Raw genomic sequence first — 17,038 nt, forward strand, 5'->3', positions numbered from 1 at the left:
TATGTGATGAACTCTAAAGTCCAGTACTTACTGCTGAAATGGAATAAAATGTTGCTTTTCCTCATCGTCCACCTTTCCATGTATGATATCAGTTATGTCCATCACTGCAACGACAAAAGTTCATCACATAGTTTTTCCAAGTTGCTAAGAAGTACAGAGAGAGCTTTCCCCATCAGAATGGAAACAACAGTTGCTTACTTTGTGCCAATGCCGCTCATGTTAGCAACAGAGAGCACCAATCTCTTCTTATCTTTTTAAAAAGCAACTTTTCATTGATGCGTAAGTCAGCCTATGGTAGTGAACGTGAATATAATCTCCGATAAAAACCAAGCAGGACTCAGGCTTTTCAAGGCAAAGAAATGACACTTAGATTTCAAATGCTGATTATTTTGAAATTGCTTTCCACCACAAATTTCAAGCAAGTCTCTTCAAGAGATCACAGGAGCTGAACAGGAGTTGGATGTCTCATTCACGAAGGCTCTTTTAAAAACCTCTATCTTTATCCCATTAGTCATGAGAAGCAAATCCCTCTTTGATAAAGATCTGAAAAGTCTACTGCACTGATGGCAGCGAGTGATCTTTTTAGGGGATGACAAAACAAAAAGTGAACAGTAGCAGTATTTCATCTTCACATACAGCTTTCATTAAAAGGTCTCAAATGGGTACTATATGCAGCTCAGTATCAGCATCTCCATTTTGAAGCCAGAGATGCTGACAAGGAGGTTAGTAGCCTTTGCTGACATACAGGATCTATTCCCCAATTCCTAGCTCACTGTTGCAGTCACTGGGCCGTGCTATCTTCTCCATTAATTCAATTTGTCATACCTGCCACACCAAAGGGCCGCCGGAGTCCACAGGTATGTTTCTTCCCATCTTTCAGCTCCATATGCCCCACCCTCACAATCTGACACACCAAGCTGATTTTCGGTCTGATCAAGTCAGAACTGCTTAAATCCTAGAAATTATTTAAAATATAGTTTTATTGATCTGTTTTACAAATGGAAGAGAAGACAACAGAGAGAGTAGGACATTTTTATTAGATTGTACACACATATAAAAGGAAATCTATTATTTTTTAAAAAGCAAAACCTGCTCCCTTTGAGCTCTAAGGGAAAAAAACCAAACCAAACCAAAACTACAAAAACACTAGCAATTTCCACACAGCAATTTCTAAACGTCGCATTACTCTTTGATAACACATCCCAGCAATAGTATTGAAAGGAGAGCAAATGATGTTAGTTGCCAAAGTACTAGATCCTGATGACCAGGCAGTTAGTTTGCGCCACCTTTGCTACCTGTCAGAAGTGATTCCATTCATGTGCAATTCTTCCATTAACATCTTGTTGCAAATAACAAAGTCCAACACAGAAAAGGATCAGCAAAGCAATGAACTGAAAACCAAACAACGATGATCTCAAGCCTAGATTTTCGGTACAGTTAGGCTCCAACAGAGAAGTGCTTAATAGGATTTTCAGAAATGCACGGGTGAGCAACACCCACTGACAGTACTATTGCAAAATAATACACCTTTACTACTGCTTTGGACTGACATACAAAAAAAAGAATACTTTTCAGCAGCATTCCTCTGAGGCTGCCTGTAACATCTTAAGTGTCCATGAAAACACCCCAAAACGCCACATGTGACCCCTCCCTGCTGCATGGGAAGAGGGGAGGGGAGAGGGAAAGAACCCAAAGCTCAGATGTCTGCAGCACAGGGAAGAATTTCCAGGATGTAAATACAACAACTTACGGTAAAGACTGCTTGAAGGTTATTTAGTTTCTCTATTTCTTTAGGCATCCCATTACTGCCCCAACGAACCAAGTAATTTTCACTGCAAATAAAAGGAAGAAAACAATTTAAATAAATCAACCTGACATTTCTATTACCTGGCAAAAGCTCAAAAGCATTTTGATCTTTTAGGAATATCCGAAAAATTCTGCCAAAATCTTCTATCCCAAAGTGATTCTGAAGTGACTCATTTTGGTGAGGGCAGAAGGCAGGCACGATATGAATGGGTACTCTCAGTTACTTCCCTGTGTAACTCTGACTGCATGTCCACACCTGATAACTTCAATGATGGAGACAGAGGGTGCCTGACACATACATGCTTCCTTGATAAAGTTCTTCGTATCTTCTCCTACCGGTACAAGATGCCCAACTCTTAGGTGTGAACTTGCACTGACTTGACAGCAAATATCATGCATATACATGATTTAACAGGAAGCAATTAATCAAATGCATCAAGTCTAGTGACAAAAGTAGGGAAATTTAAGAACGTAAAGATACAATGGGATTTTGACTAATGTATCACAGAAATGCCCAGCTTTAAGAAGGGGAGTGCATCGGCTCAGAACCTCGACTTCCAATGTCATCTGAAATTAAACAACCCCCTTCCAAATCACCACTGGGGCAGCAACCAACAGAACTGAAAAACTTATCTGCTGGATCTTCCTTTCTGGCCTCTATTGGCTTCTTTAGAACGACCACCATGATGACTAAATTGCTCACGCACCTACAAAAAAACCCCTACCTGATAAATTTGGAGAGATCGGGATCATAGAGGCTCATTAATAGCTCTGCGTCTTCTCCAATATTGCAGACAAAATTCTTGAAGTTTACATACAGGCTGTACGTATGTGTTGTGTTGAATATTGGCTGCCCTCGGAGGTCCAAATTCTGTTGCAGGGACTGCAAAGAAGAAGAGTACTCCCATTAAAAACAAACACAGAAGAATTTAGTTCTGCTGCCAAAGCAGCACAGTATCCGTAAGAGGAATGTACAAATACAGTGGGTACTGGTTACTTGAAGAGGACAAAGCCAGCGACAGAAGATGTACCTTCTCTTCCTGGATTCTTTCATCAATCCTTTTGGATGCAGTTTCATGGGACTTGAAGAGAGAGATTGTGCTAGTTTCATCTGGGTCCAAGATGTTCCCATTGTCATCTCGTACAACCAGGTCCAAACCTAGGATCCTGAGTAGCATGCAAGTCACGAGCAAGAAAAAAGCAACACAGTATTTAAGAAGCAAAGGTGACTGAAAGAGCAGGAACCACAGATCAAACTGTGGACTGCACTTGGCAGCCAATGCACACCAACTCCATTCCTGGTAATCATCACATTGATGGTTTTCCTGTCCTGAAATACCCCTCACCCCCCATTTTCCCATTAAAGGGAAAAATAATTAGTCAGGTAACTTAATTGTAAGATGACATCTTCGTTGTTCTCTTTTGTTTTTAAAAAAGATATGTATATCTATCAAGCTTATGGATTATGGCTAATTATTATTCTTTGCCATAAGCTTTCTTCTTAATTGACTTATTTGACCTGAATCAAGTCTGACAGGCAGATAAATGAGTTCTGGAGACAATCCCTGTTCTGTACAAACCAATGAAAGGTGGAGTTTTGGTGGCCTATAGAATTGTATTACTCAGTTGCTGATAAAGCAGTTTAGTTCATAACCAGCATTGAAATCCTGGCTCCAGCCAGCCAGGCACAAATTGTGCTCCATGGGAAATACCATCATGTGCCAGCATTTCTGCAGAATTAAGACAGGTAAGGTTTCCTGCCAAGTCAAAGAGATTGCTGGCATATGAAGAACCAAATGCTACATGTCCACCTGCCAGGCTAGTCACATTCTGATGGGGACTGAAAGCTGAATTATCCCCTTTCCAAGGAAAAATATAAAGCCTAATTCAGCATTCCCCTTGCATGGTCATTTACACTATTTTGTATTAATAGCCACCTAGACCCTTTACTGGGATTTGGGATTCTCTCCTGTCCTCGAGACATAGTTTGGAGTATACCTGTTGCCGTAGTCAATCTTAGCAGTGACCTTCTTCTTTAGCTCAGCTAGTTCATCTTTGGGGAGGGTCCCAGACAGTATTTGTGACCGCCATTCTATCAGGCTGTAAGTCATTTGTTGGACATGCCGAAACTGTGTTGTCTTGTTATCCTACAGGAAAAAGGGACGATTTTAAGCTGGTGATAGCCTGAAAACGATGAGCTCAGTAAGCTTTCTGAAATTTTCTCAAGTGAATCTACCACACAAGTTATATTTAACTAAAAATATCTGAGAAACTGGCACCATATGACACTACAAGATTAGACCCATGGAACAAATTCTCCAGTACTTTGCACTGCCAAGGTTTAAGTGTCTCAAGATTCGGGGTCTTCATCATTTCCTCAGCACATTATTTCAGAAAAAGCTCACAGACAAAAAAAAAAGAAAAAATAGACTTCTGGTGTTTTCCAGCACTTAAACTGCTATGATGGGTGCTTTTTATATACAGGGCAGGGAGATTATTTTAAATTATCACAATTGTGTTCCAGCAGATTGAGACAGGAATGCCAACTTAATATACAAAGGCTCTTTCTCCTTACCTCTGCCACTCTCAGAATGTGTGACATTGGGCAAGTCATTTTTTTATGCATGTTTCCCATTTCTTTTGCCCATTTAGATTATAAGACTCTGAGGCAAACATTTTATTGCTTTTAAAAGTCTAAAAGTGATACCAAAACATAAATAATAACTAGAGATGATCAACACTGAAGCCCACAGAGGCTTTTTCTCATATCTGTTCCTCCTATAGCTTTCACCAGCCTCAAGAACTCTTCAGCTGCTTTGTTACATATAAAAAAGGCCTCTTGTCACCAGAATACAACACTAACAACATGAACGACTTGGTTAATTGGAATCTCTGCCCTCACACTGTTTACAGCATTAGCAACTATGTTTTAAAGCCAGAACACTAAGCAAACTGAATCCATGGACTCATTTTCATGGCTGCCCGCTCTCTTATCCTGTCCCATCATACACTAAAAGTCCATTACATCAAAAAAAGGAAGAGCAACAAAATGCAACGATATCTGGGATACACTGCTTCCCTGCCAGTATGCATTTCATATTTTAAGGCTCATATTCTACCCACTGGTAACTCACACATGGAGTGTCATGTCCATGTGTGAGCTCCAGACAAGAGTTTCATGGAAATTAGAGTAGCTCTGTGGAAACACAATAATCTCTCTGGCTGGTGTCTATCAGCAAATAAGGCTGAAGATTATCTGCTCTTCAGGGCACTCATTTTTGTTTACATTTGTACAGAACTTAATGCAATGCAGTCTTGACTCATCCCGTGCTTTTAAGCAGTAGCTGCTAAGAACCTACCATGCCAGAGGTTGTCAAAAAATGCAATAAAAATATCACGTCTGGATTCCCAGACACCACCTCCCCAATCTAACCAGGCACTCGCTTGTGTTTGCTGCAGCCATTGCATTTTCATCTTTTGCAATCAATCCAGCATCTGTAATTATAAAGCACTGACTGAACTGAACATCAGAACCTGCTTTGTGAAGACTGTACTCCTGCCATTTCTACTGTTATCATCTTTAATTAATGAAAATCCTTCTCATGCTATTTACTGGTTCCACCCTAATAAAATCAGTCACACACCTATACACCTCCTTCCTACAGTTTCAGACTCCAAGGCTGACGCTGTAATTAAAAAATACATAGCTATGTGGTAACCTACTATATTTGCAGCAATATGCGCTTAAATAAGTAATTAAACCTCTAAAAGTGTCATCTATGCCATTTGTACCATTCAAAAGGGAACCTAGGTCTCATCCCCTCTTTACCACTGCATAGTGAGCCAGTTACTAGGATGATTCTGGCTTGCACTGAGTGTCAACTGCTGCTCTTTTTCAGAGGGAAGTGCCACAAACCAAATGACATTAAACTTTCATGATTATGCAGCTCCAAAATGACTGTCAAGAGGTTTTTGACTACATGTCACCCAACAGGGAATTGGCTAATGGTGTATTGCTGGTACTCTCAGGCAGCAGCTGACTAGCTTCAGTTCTCCATATCAAAGCTGTTAATGTTTAACTATGAACCCCAACTGCTCCCACACAGCAGAAAGAGAGACTCATTCAACTTCTTTCCCCATTCTGGTCTCTGCAAAGAACATGAATGATACAAACTACTCATGATTTGGCCCTGAGAACACAAATCTGAAGGGAGTTATAAATAGCCATCTTCCTTTGGATTTGGGCAAACGCAAAAGCGCCAACGGAGGCTAGATGAGCCTTTTAGTTCCTACAGGGAAAATATTAGATACATATTTAGTAAACAAAGAAAAAAAGTATGCTCTTAACTTGCGTAAAAATAATTGCAGAGAGAAGGCAACTTGTGTTAGCTTTCAGGGAAATACAGAGCAGATCTCAATTTGACAGTTAGCTAAAGCTGAGTTACCTCTACAGCTGTTTACGTTAGCTAACTCCTATTAATTAAACGAAGTTAAAAACTCTCACCCATTTTTGCATGTTTTGCAGTGGCTATATACCCACTGGTGCAATGCTTGCTGAAAACCACAGGAATTAAAGAAGTGAAATTAAATGCTGCCAAAGAAAAAGATCCCCTGTGTTTCCTCCTTTTTCTCCGCAAATACCTTCTTCCTCCTTTAGCTTTTTTTTTTTTTTCTTTTTATACATACTGCAAGGGAAAATAAAATAAACTCAAATCCATTTCAAACCACAACATTTTCCAAGATTATTATAAGACCTATGTTGGTCAAGCACAGGCACATGAAAGATTTCTGCTCTTAAGAAAAATAGATTCTGAGGCTAGGATCCTAAAGTTATTCAGAAAAAAAAAAAGTCAGGAACAAAACTCTCTTTTCACACAGTAATAACGTCACATACGGCTTCTCATTAAATTAAGAGGGTGGAACAAATTCTTGTGGTTTCGTGGCGCACAAACAAAACGTACTTGTGGCCTGGTGAAGTTTTCAATAGGAAAGCTTGCTCTGGGTAAACTGAAAGGTTAGAGCTAATTTAAAACCATTCCCTCATCTTAATTAAAGTCTCAGAGCACATACTATGCAGGCTGAACTCGCTACTAACCAAAGAAAAATCAAGTTTGACTCTCCTTAATGTGCCTTAATAATCACCTTCAAAAGAAGGCAATTCATTGTGAACTCCAGTTGTGTTTCTTTGAGCAAGAATGCACCTACCTCAGCAAAACCACCAAATCCATTCATTACCTTAGCTTCTGAGGTGGCTATCATATGGTCAGGCTACTAAACAGACTTAGCAGATGAGAGGTCTCTCCCCTGCTCTACTGAGAGCTAAATACACTATGTGACTTCTGACAAGCCAAATCTTCCCCCACTGCACATGGCCCTAATTCTCTTCCCATCCATTGTCTACCTTGCTTATTTGAGCTGTAGGCACTCTGGGGTAAGGATCAGCCATCCTGTTAAGTACCTACAACACTTCTAGAAAAACAGAGTTCACACTTGCTAAAGGTTCTGTTAAAACATCATCATGGTTTCTTGCACAACTTTCTCGCACAACTGAGATATCTTGCCCTCATACAGGACAGACACACGACAGGCAAAGCAGGAACCCTTATTTTACTGGTGAACTGTGACTCACACACACAGCCCCAACCAGCTGACATGATGCTGAGTGTGACTTGTGCCAGTCAATGCTTCATCAGTGCTGTGTCATCACACAATTACTCAAGTACAGCGAACACTGTAGCGTGGATTAAACCACAGTTCTGCCTGTGATCACACATCCCGTTCAGTGGAGAGCAGAACATTTTTTGCCTCTCAAGACCAATTTTACAATAATGATAGTTTTACAATTCTGCCTAATGTTCTATTCAAAGTCTTAAAGTGCCCTGCAAAAAGCCCAGCCTCATCTCATGAGAGAACAAAACTTACCACATATAACTTGTGCCAGATAACTGCCCACTCCCTCAGGGTAGAAGTGAGTTCTTGTCCAAGGGGCAATTCACTTGGAATCACTGTTTCATGTTGTCTAGAGAAAAAAGGAGAAAACAGAAAAAAGGTGTCATATTCGAGATTAAAACTTAGTAGTAAAACATCCTTTTTTGATAAATATGTAAACAGAAATTTCAGAGGGCTTGATATTCACACAATTCACTCACACACAATGCCAAGATTCTAAGTTGTTCAATTGGTTCTCCAACACATACATGCACATTCACGATCCATTTTTAATGCAAGCATGTTTCATGTTTCTTTCAGTCTTGTTCTTCTCAATGGATCCATTCCAGAAACATGCTAAATAGATAGAAATTAAGTTTGGAAGAATCACCACTTGCAACGGTAACTTGGCCACAGTTATTAAAAAAAAAAAAGAAAAAAAAGGTACTTTGTAAAGTCTCTTCCTTTGCAACTGCTGTTTTCCTCTCACTATAATGATCACAGAATCAGCTCTAAGAATCAAATGAGGAGTCATTTCCTTAAATGTTTTCCAAGACAGGAAGGAATCCACACTCCTGCTGGCTACTTGGCTGCAAGCAGGAGTGTGTTATGACTTGCAGGAGTCCCTAGAGGAGCTAAATGTAGCTTGATTGACCTGCCTCACTACTAACGTGTCTAGCAGAGCTTTCTTGTTTTTGCAAATAGTATTCTCCTGCACCTACGCCTACAACTGTTTTGGTATGTACAACGCTCTGAAAAAAAGAAGTTATGCAGCTCTAGAAATCTAGCACAGGTGGTATGCCCTGCTGCACACACAGACCAGTACCATTCATTACAACCACCAGTACTTAAATTGTTCTTTTTGTTTGTTTGTTTTTTTGTTTAAATGTTTAACAGCATTCCATTGGTTTTGCTACCAAAAGTACTTCTCAAGAAGCACCAACCTACCCCCGATCCTTCACGATTGCCTCTTTTAAATGGATATATGTTTCTGGGAAAATGCCCTAAAAAATAAACACAAAAATAAAATAAATAAATCACACCGCAGGATATGACATGACAAAAATGCATTCAACAGAAAGCTGGAAAAAGAGGTAAAAGCATGATCAGCAGAACACTAACTGTGACTGATGTTTACTGTTTACTTATAACAGAAAAGTGTTAGGTCCACCAGTCCCGGTATCACAGGAAAAAAGACACTAAGGAGCATCAGGTTGCATGGTTGAGCACTATATTTGACATTAGCACCTCAGAGAAGTCAATTCCTTGTTTCATTGTAATGACACTCATCTTCCTGTATGAAATGTTGTAAACTCTTGCAAACTATCAGTCACACTCATTTGCCCTTGCTACAAAATACTCTTAAGAGTCATTTTTCAAGTTGCCCTGGACCTGTGGTTCTCTAGAAAAGCTCACTACACATGACAGCATTTATAGAAATTCACCAGTCCCAAGTTTCCTTTATTTAAGAGAAACCTTCTAGGAGTGTGGCAATCCTTTTCTATTTTCTTTTCATTCCCCCTTACGTCTGAGAAATGGAGACTGTGAAGGGTGTTACCACATGAGAGGTGCCAGGATTCCTATGGGAAACCAGATGTCCATGCAGTTTTCAGACTGGTTTCACAAACCTCAAGAAGTTTGGCTGAGATCCATGCATGCATAATTTTTGGAATATTTTCCAAGTCAAATCAAAACTCTAATCTTACCATTACACATAACTAATGCTGGATATGTACAGGTCCAAGACCATAATGACAAAGCAATAAGCTAGTGTATGCAGATATTGAACAGTCAATTTTGCTAGTTCAAACTACATTACGCATGCTTACAACGGAGGAGAACCCAATTAATGGTTCTGAAACGTTTAGCTCAAGGGCATTTATTTCTGTCACTAAGGAAAAGGACTCAGTGATCAGGAGACCTGCACAACATTAAGACAAGAAATACAGCAGAAGCATAGCAGATTACAGCACTGGATGGGGTCTGGCAAGGTGCGAAATAAAAATGAGAGTTACTGAAAAGTGAGGTCATACCTTCTTAGATTTATTTCGGAGCGTGTATCCTCGGTACCAGCCTGTCAAAGGGAAACAAAAATACTTACATTTATTTTTTTCCTGTCTACAGCAATTAAATACACATTGTCATTCTCACCACCTTTCTACAACATAAAACTATTGACCTTGGGATCCGCTATTGTGAAGACACCTCTGCTCTGTTTGCAGGAGGCCTGGTTCCTAAGAGTAGGGCAGAAGGGCGTCTCTTCCTACCACGAACTGACACCCTCGATTCTACTCTGCATATCCATTTGGGTTGTACGCGTAGGGCTCAATGGAAGAGCAGGCCACTCCACGCTGTACATTTTGAAAGTGACAATCCTTGTTCCATAATGCTTACAAGTTATATACACAGCACAGAACTACTGCTACATTTGACAGATGAGGCAGAGACACAGAAATGGACGGAGAACTACCAGCCCAAGGTCATATAGCATGTATCTGGCAAAGAGAAATGTATTCAAGTGTCCCAAGTCCAATTCCACTCCACCTCTTTAAAATTTTGTTTTCTATGAAGTGCAAATCAACCTATAGATTGTGCTTGAGTTCCACATGGTATAGGTTCTTCATTTTCTTCTGTGACTCAGTCTGATGCCTTCCTTCAAAGGAAGGCTGAAAGAGAATGTTTTATTAGATAAGGCAAAAAAACCCAACCGTGAACTGCTTGCCCTGGTACAGATATCGTTTCTCAGTATTATCTTGACAAGATCTAGTAAAGTACAAGATACGAAGTAATAACTGTGATCCCCAAGACTCAGAAGCATATGTCACTTTCAGATGTACGTTTCTTCTCTCTTCAGCACCTGCAGTTTGACCAGTATTTTGATTTCAAGGTGACTGAAATGCAAGCATATGAAAAAACGGCTGTATTTCTTACGTCCTCAAGCAAGCCTCGCTTAATGAGCCCCCATGTATTTATATATTTATCAAAGACGGTTCCAGGAGGAACATGGATCTGAGACCCCTCGACGATAAATTAGAGCTTAGGGTGGTTTTTTTGTTTTGTTGTGTTCGGCGCTTTTTTTTTTGGGGGGGTGGGGTGGGTATTTGGTCTTTTTTTTCTTTTAAGCACAGTTTTGTCCCCTTTCTCTAGCAATGAGAAGGTGAATCAGCTTGACCACATAAACCCCAATATTCCAGTAGTAAGTTAGGAAAGAAGAAATTCCATTCCTTCCACAGGGTGAAGGTAAGATTATACATTGATTATGGACCAATGGATAAGGTACTGGATTAGGGATGAGAAGATTTAGGTTCTATTTTTACCTAAGTTGTAATTAATTGAATGGTCAAGTACAAGTTATTTAGGGTGTGATACAAAGCTCACGGAATTTAACAAGAATATTTTCCCAGTGATTTCAATTCCATTTGACACCGTCTCTCAGCCCTTCTATATGACAGCTTCCTCATATTTAAAATAGCCTCTTGGCATTAACCACATTCCTGTAAAATATTTTGTAATCATTGCATAAAAGCATGTTGTATATTATTATGCAAAACTATTTCAGCAAGCATCTCATGCAATTTTTTCATAATTCTGCTTCAATTTTCAATAATCTTATTCATAATTTTAAAAAGAACAAAAGCTTTTGGCAGTGGTCAATTGATCACCTGATGACTTCTGAAAAAAAACAAACCAACAAAATCTGGCTAAAGCTTCAGAAGAATGATAAGACTATTTACGTGTTTCTCTTAAGTACTTTCCCCAAGCAGAGATGTGCTAAATGGAGAAAGGCTGTTCAGTTGAAGATGACATGGAGAATTTCAGCTACTACAACACTGTCTCAAACTGAAATCTGATTAAGAACGCAAGGAGAGCAGACTGAGTCTTGCAAAGAAATGTCATAAAGTTTGGTTTTTTAATGGAACACAGGTCCTCAATTTTACCTTCCATTAAATGGATTTTATGCAGTATGTAGAAGATCAGAAAATCTAAGATAAATTATTCAAATTACAATAGATGACAAAAAGTTATACACAGTGATGCAATCCCAGGTCACGTGCTTAACCACAAGGTCTTTGTTCGTCTTCCGCTGTAGCGTACTGTCTCTCGGTACCACAATATACACCACTGGACTGAAATAAAACAGGGGATTGCTTCATTTACCTACAGTGGTCAGAGGAAAGACAAAAGACTGAAACTAGGAACAAATTCAATGCAAACTCATTTTCATCAGGAGAAGAAACTGATTGGAATCACAGTATGTGTGCACACATTCCTTCCATCCACAATTTGGCTATTTCCCACAGCTTGCATGAAATAATAATATATACCGCAGATTAGAAAAGATTCCCCTAAACAGAAATTATCCTCCCCAGCTCACTACTCAAGGACAGATTCCCAGAGGGAATCCTGCACTGAAGCAGCCTTTAAAATATTGGATGCAGCAAATTTCCTTCTTTTCTTGGATTTTACAGGATATGCCCAGTCCTGACAATATTTGGCAAACAACAGGATAAGCACACACTGCTTATCTTATTATCAAGTGGAAAAAGTAATTTTGTACAAAGACCTCATGCCCTTCTGCAACCAGACAGCCAGAGAAAGGAGGAAAAAAACCCAACCCTTGCTTTGCAGTTTACAAGAGCATATCATGACCAAGACACCTAAGCTAACAAAACCATGCTTTGCAGACAGTATATGTGTATTTGTTTTAAAGGGAAGGTAAGTCTAAGAAAACTGGTATCCTCCAGATCTTCATGTATAATAAATACACCATGGTGTTTCAAAGCATGCTTTGAAGCCCAACTAAGACATTTCAAAAGTTATTTAAAATCAGTCCCAAAGGAAAACACTGAATATGCAAATTTGGACCCTATCTACACTGCAAACCCCACTTGCAACTGCACCTAATGGCAGAGTACCAAAGACGCAGTATGCCACAATCTTCATTTTGCTGGACTGAAGAAAATGCTGCACAGTCTAGACTATGGAGTTATTCAACCCAATAGCAAACAGCTGTCCGGTTGTCCCTACACGGATTCGAGCTGCGTTGGACTTCAGCACGTTATAGCTCCTTCCAGAAATATTTGAAACCTTTAGTTCAAACTGCTCAGTCTGTGGTTTCAGCTCTGATGACCTTCACTTCAATGTTGTGTACTTTGTCCAAGTTGAAGCTACCATTTACAGGGATGATCACCCTTTGATGAATCCTTGACATAGGCAAGCTGCAGTCCAGCAATATGAGCAGACAATCTACCATGTTATCACTCCCTTATCTTCCTTTGTGCACTCACAATCCAAGCCTAGCTGTGGACTTAAAAATCATTAGGCAAAGCATCTGTTTAGAGCATGGGAAAAGAAAGCTTTACTAACAAAAGTGCAATGCCACCCCAAATTTGGCCAACTTTCCAAGGACTTCCAGCCTTTGCAACAGGCCTCTAACTCCTGATAGCACGCACTAGCATAAATGAGCAGGGATTTTGCAATTTAAAGGTGCTTTCTCTCATTGTGAGGCCATCAGGCCATACAACAGCAGCACCTGACTGCAGGCACTCCACCTTAAGAGTCTGCGAGACACTACGGTCTGTGGCAAAGCCACATAACGTTAGAAGTTTGCGTAGCACAGAGGCCTGCACCAAACTGCATTCATACCTTCTGGCTTGCACTTTAATTCAATTTATTGCTCTTTGCTTCTCACACACCTCCCCCAGTGGCTTAGCTGTATCAGTGTTATGTCTCAAAGCTATTCAGCCGGTTGAGAGTCAGATAACATTTACTGTTAACACCAAAATCCAGCACAAGCTCCAACCTTGCTGCCTCGCTGTCAAGGAACAAACTGTGCACTTCAATTCTTACAGACAGAGCGGAGCCAGCCAAAACCCCAGATGCAGAATACAAAGAGCTTTCAAGTGAAGGCTGTGTGATAGGCAGAGTGCCTTCACTGAACACGCTGAGGAATGAATACCTGCTGACTTCAACCAGGAGGAAAAAGGAAGGCATGTTCTAGATGACTGACAGAGCGGAAGCGAACTGTGGTGTAACAGCCCCGAGAACCTTCTGGTAACTCACAAAAGATGCTCCTCTGCATCCTGAGGTAGGGAACAATAGCAAGGACAATTACCATTACATGAGAGCCTCTGGACAATCCTGAAAAAGTCCCCCTTAATTCCCTGAAGAATGTTACCGATAGCCTACGGAACGCCCTCAGCCAAGAGCCGCAGGGATAACACACACCAACTAAAAAAAGGACCTCACAAGGCATCTCTGAGCCTTTCTTCTTGCAAAGCCAACACCCTGGTTAAATAGAACCTTTTTCTAAATTGAGACTTGTGTATCCAGATAAGAACAGCGATTAGTGGAACAAAAAAACTACTTTTATCAGACTGGAGTTGTATTTGTAAGTATACATCATTAGCATGAGAAGAAACAGAAAAGGCTTCTTGTGAGAACACTACTTCTCAAAAACACAACCCACAAATATCTGGAAACAAAGCTGAAAGCTGATGTCCCAAAAGAAAGAAAAATAGATACAATATGACATGAGAATTTCCTCCCAAGCAGACAGAATATCAGAATTTGGACTTTTTAAGATGAATTTATGGGAAATAAGACCAGACCCACAGCAGAGTTACCATCTCAGAGACGATCTGCATCTTCTCCTTTGGATTCACAAATGTCTGGCCTGAATTTTTGGCTGGTCTTTCCAGGAAAAGTGTTTACTTGTAGTGCAGTAATTCCTAGGTGCCTCAGTCACAAACTAGGATGCCACACTGATGGCTCAGCATATGAAAACAATCAAAACACATTCAATTTCCCAAACAATTTACAATCAATCTTCTCAGGCTGAAGTTCCAAACTGGGACATTTCACGTAAAAAAGGGGATGCCATCATTTGGGTATTCATTTCCTATTCTTGACTGTCTCTCTGTTAAACAGCTGATTACAGACCAAGTAGTAGGATTAAACAATGACGCTGCTTTAAAAAAAGAGAAAGAAATACCCCAACATTTTGGGCAGTACAAGATGCATCCTCTTCATGAGGGCAATTTTCATCCCTCTTCTTTGTGTCTTTTTGCAAAACCAGTTCATAAGTTAGGGAAAAAAATCCATGTGTAATAGTACTTTCTCCCTCCCTCCCCCCGCCAAACACACTCACCACTATCACACACATCAGTGTAAAAACACACATCAGCAACATAATCTGCTTTGACATGCTTTGACATGTAGGAACTGGCTGGCTGTTTCCAGTGTCAAGGTCAAAGAGAAGTGGAAAGAGAACAATTGGCTAAGAACAATTTGCTAAACAAGCAGCTTGCTGTTCCCAGCAGAGATACTAAAGAGTTTGTGTAGGCTGAGTCTTTCAAGCTGATGCTGCTTGTGAAAATGATTGAATTTATATTTTGGAAAGAGTATTTAAACTTTGGAGAGCCTTCCCAATGAAGTAGTGACTAGTACATTCTTTAAAATAACGAAATGGATGTGTTCCGTTCCTAATATTGAAATATTCATTAAACAGCCTAGTTTAATAAGTAAATATGAAACACACAAGTGTCATTTTCATCTAGTTTAAAATAGGAATTCTGTTTTCCTTTCTGCAAGATATTTTACACTAAGGTACATACTCTGAAAAACTTCCCAGTAAAGTACTGGGAGTAACAGCCCCAAAAAGAGCACGGAAGCTCTCTAACTGGAGACTTTTTAAAACATACAATGCCAGTTCATGATATTACAGCTTAAACCAACATTACTTTTGAAACAATTAGACCTGCCCTCTCCTTTTCTTTCATCCACTGCCCCCGTTGTCTCAGATCAAAGAAGTAATTCAAGTTAAAAGCTGCTTTTTTAAAAATTATATTATTTTCCAGCTGGATCAGTTCATCACATGACTAAACAAGAACTTGGCCTGGCACAAGGAGGAGCCAAGGTAAACAGGCGTGGTGTGAAAACAAGAATGAACAGCCAGAAGTAAGTGTTTCTCTCTCTTGCAGTGCTGCCTTGAGATGCTAGTGAAATCTTACCTTGACAAACCTCTGCCAGGAACAGTGTAGATATGATTGCCGCTTCTGTATTTTATGTATTTTTAACACCATTTTAAAAGTCAAGAGCACACAGCAAACACTACAGAGTGAGCTTTTTTGCGCTTCTGGTCCTATCAGAAGTTGAAATTGGAGATCTGAAATTTGTACTATTTAAAAAACCCTTTATTTGTTATATTTACTTTCAAAAGCTCCTGCAAAGTACTTGGAAGTGATCTGCAACCTACCTTCATACATCTCCAAAATGTGAACAGTATCGCCAACTTGCAAGGAGAGCTCCACATCTTGGACAGCATCGTAATTGTAGATTGCTAAAAAGGGGAACAGCGGGGAGGGAAAGATGAAAAACACAGTCATGAAAGCTGTGAGGTAATCAGATCTTGAAATCTGGTATCATGGCACCTGTCAAAGGCAGATTATGATTTTGAAAAAGCGCTATGAAGTTACTAAGCTATCCTGTGTATGTAATACACTGGAAAAGTATGTAGCTTATCTATTTCCAGATTCTATCATCAGTTCCTGCAAGGATAAGAAACATTACTCTTAACAGCCAACAAAGTTTGTCTTTTACCTTTAAGAATACAGATCTGTGACACTATATTAAGAAGCTACATCTTCCCACTTTACTGACAACCTGCCCAGCAAAGGTCACTACTACTCCAGGCAGAGGTTATGGATCAATTAGGTAATTGTCATTTTTTATTAGTGTTTCACAGGACTAACTGCAATGTAGCACTCACAAGCACTGGCAAAACAACATAAATTGGATGTCCTAAGAAAAAATGCCACTGTTCTATATTAAATGCCTCAGACTACTTGCTACTAAAGGCTCTTTCCAGACAAGAACAAATCTTAGCACGAAAACTTGAGATTCTCTGCAAATTTAATCCCTACCAAAGACAAAGCTAATCTGAATGCTTATCGGATTTCCAGTGGGAATAGGATTAAGTCCAGAAGCCCACACTTCTAAAGGGCCTTTTCTCTGGAACTTTCTTGAGGTGCACAGTTTCACCAGGCAAAGCAGAAGAGCCCTCCTTAGAGCTGCTGGAGGCTTGTCAAGATGAGAAAGTTTAATCTGAATTTGCTTTCAGACCAATGCAAGTAAAAAGACAAAGCAGTTAGGAAAATGCTTCGCTATGGTTCAATGAATTGATCGGCTAAGTCAGAACAGACCACTTCTCTACCAAAATGAGATCATTTTACTCATTTACAACACTGGTTTAGTACAGATCATATCTTAAATGCAGCAATGCAATCTTCTCACACACATAAGT

At 39.8% G+C, this 17,038-nt stretch overlaps 1 protein-coding gene across 1 annotated transcript in view; it reads right to left on the bottom strand.

Moving 5' to 3' along the window:
- Positions 1-17,038, bottom strand: part of DOCK5 (dedicator of cytokinesis 5) — a 79,822-nt gene that overhangs the window by 46,147 nt on the left and 16,637 nt on the right. Inside the window, exons 2-11 of the mRNA XM_059831392.1 lie at positions 15,992-16,126; positions 9,768-9,808; positions 8,683-8,738; positions 7,729-7,825; positions 3,805-3,953; positions 2,838-2,973; positions 2,532-2,689; positions 1,751-1,832; positions 826-955; positions 32-104 (exon numbers count right to left, since the gene is read on the bottom strand). Of these exons, the coding sequence (XP_059687375.1) occupies positions 32-104; positions 826-955; positions 1,751-1,832; positions 2,532-2,689; positions 2,838-2,973; positions 3,805-3,953; positions 7,729-7,825; positions 8,683-8,738; positions 9,768-9,808; positions 15,992-16,126 (1,057 nt within the window). The remainder of the gene's footprint in view (positions 1-31; positions 105-825; positions 956-1,750; positions 1,833-2,531; positions 2,690-2,837; positions 2,974-3,804; positions 3,954-7,728; positions 7,826-8,682; positions 8,739-9,767; positions 9,809-15,991; positions 16,127-17,038) is intronic.

This window comes from Gavia stellata, chromosome 31 (assembly GCF_030936135.1).
Source record: "Gavia stellata isolate bGavSte3 chromosome 31, bGavSte3.hap2, whole genome shotgun sequence".
In the NCBI taxonomy this organism is placed as follows: Eukaryota; Metazoa; Chordata; class Aves; order Gaviiformes; family Gaviidae; genus Gavia; species Gavia stellata.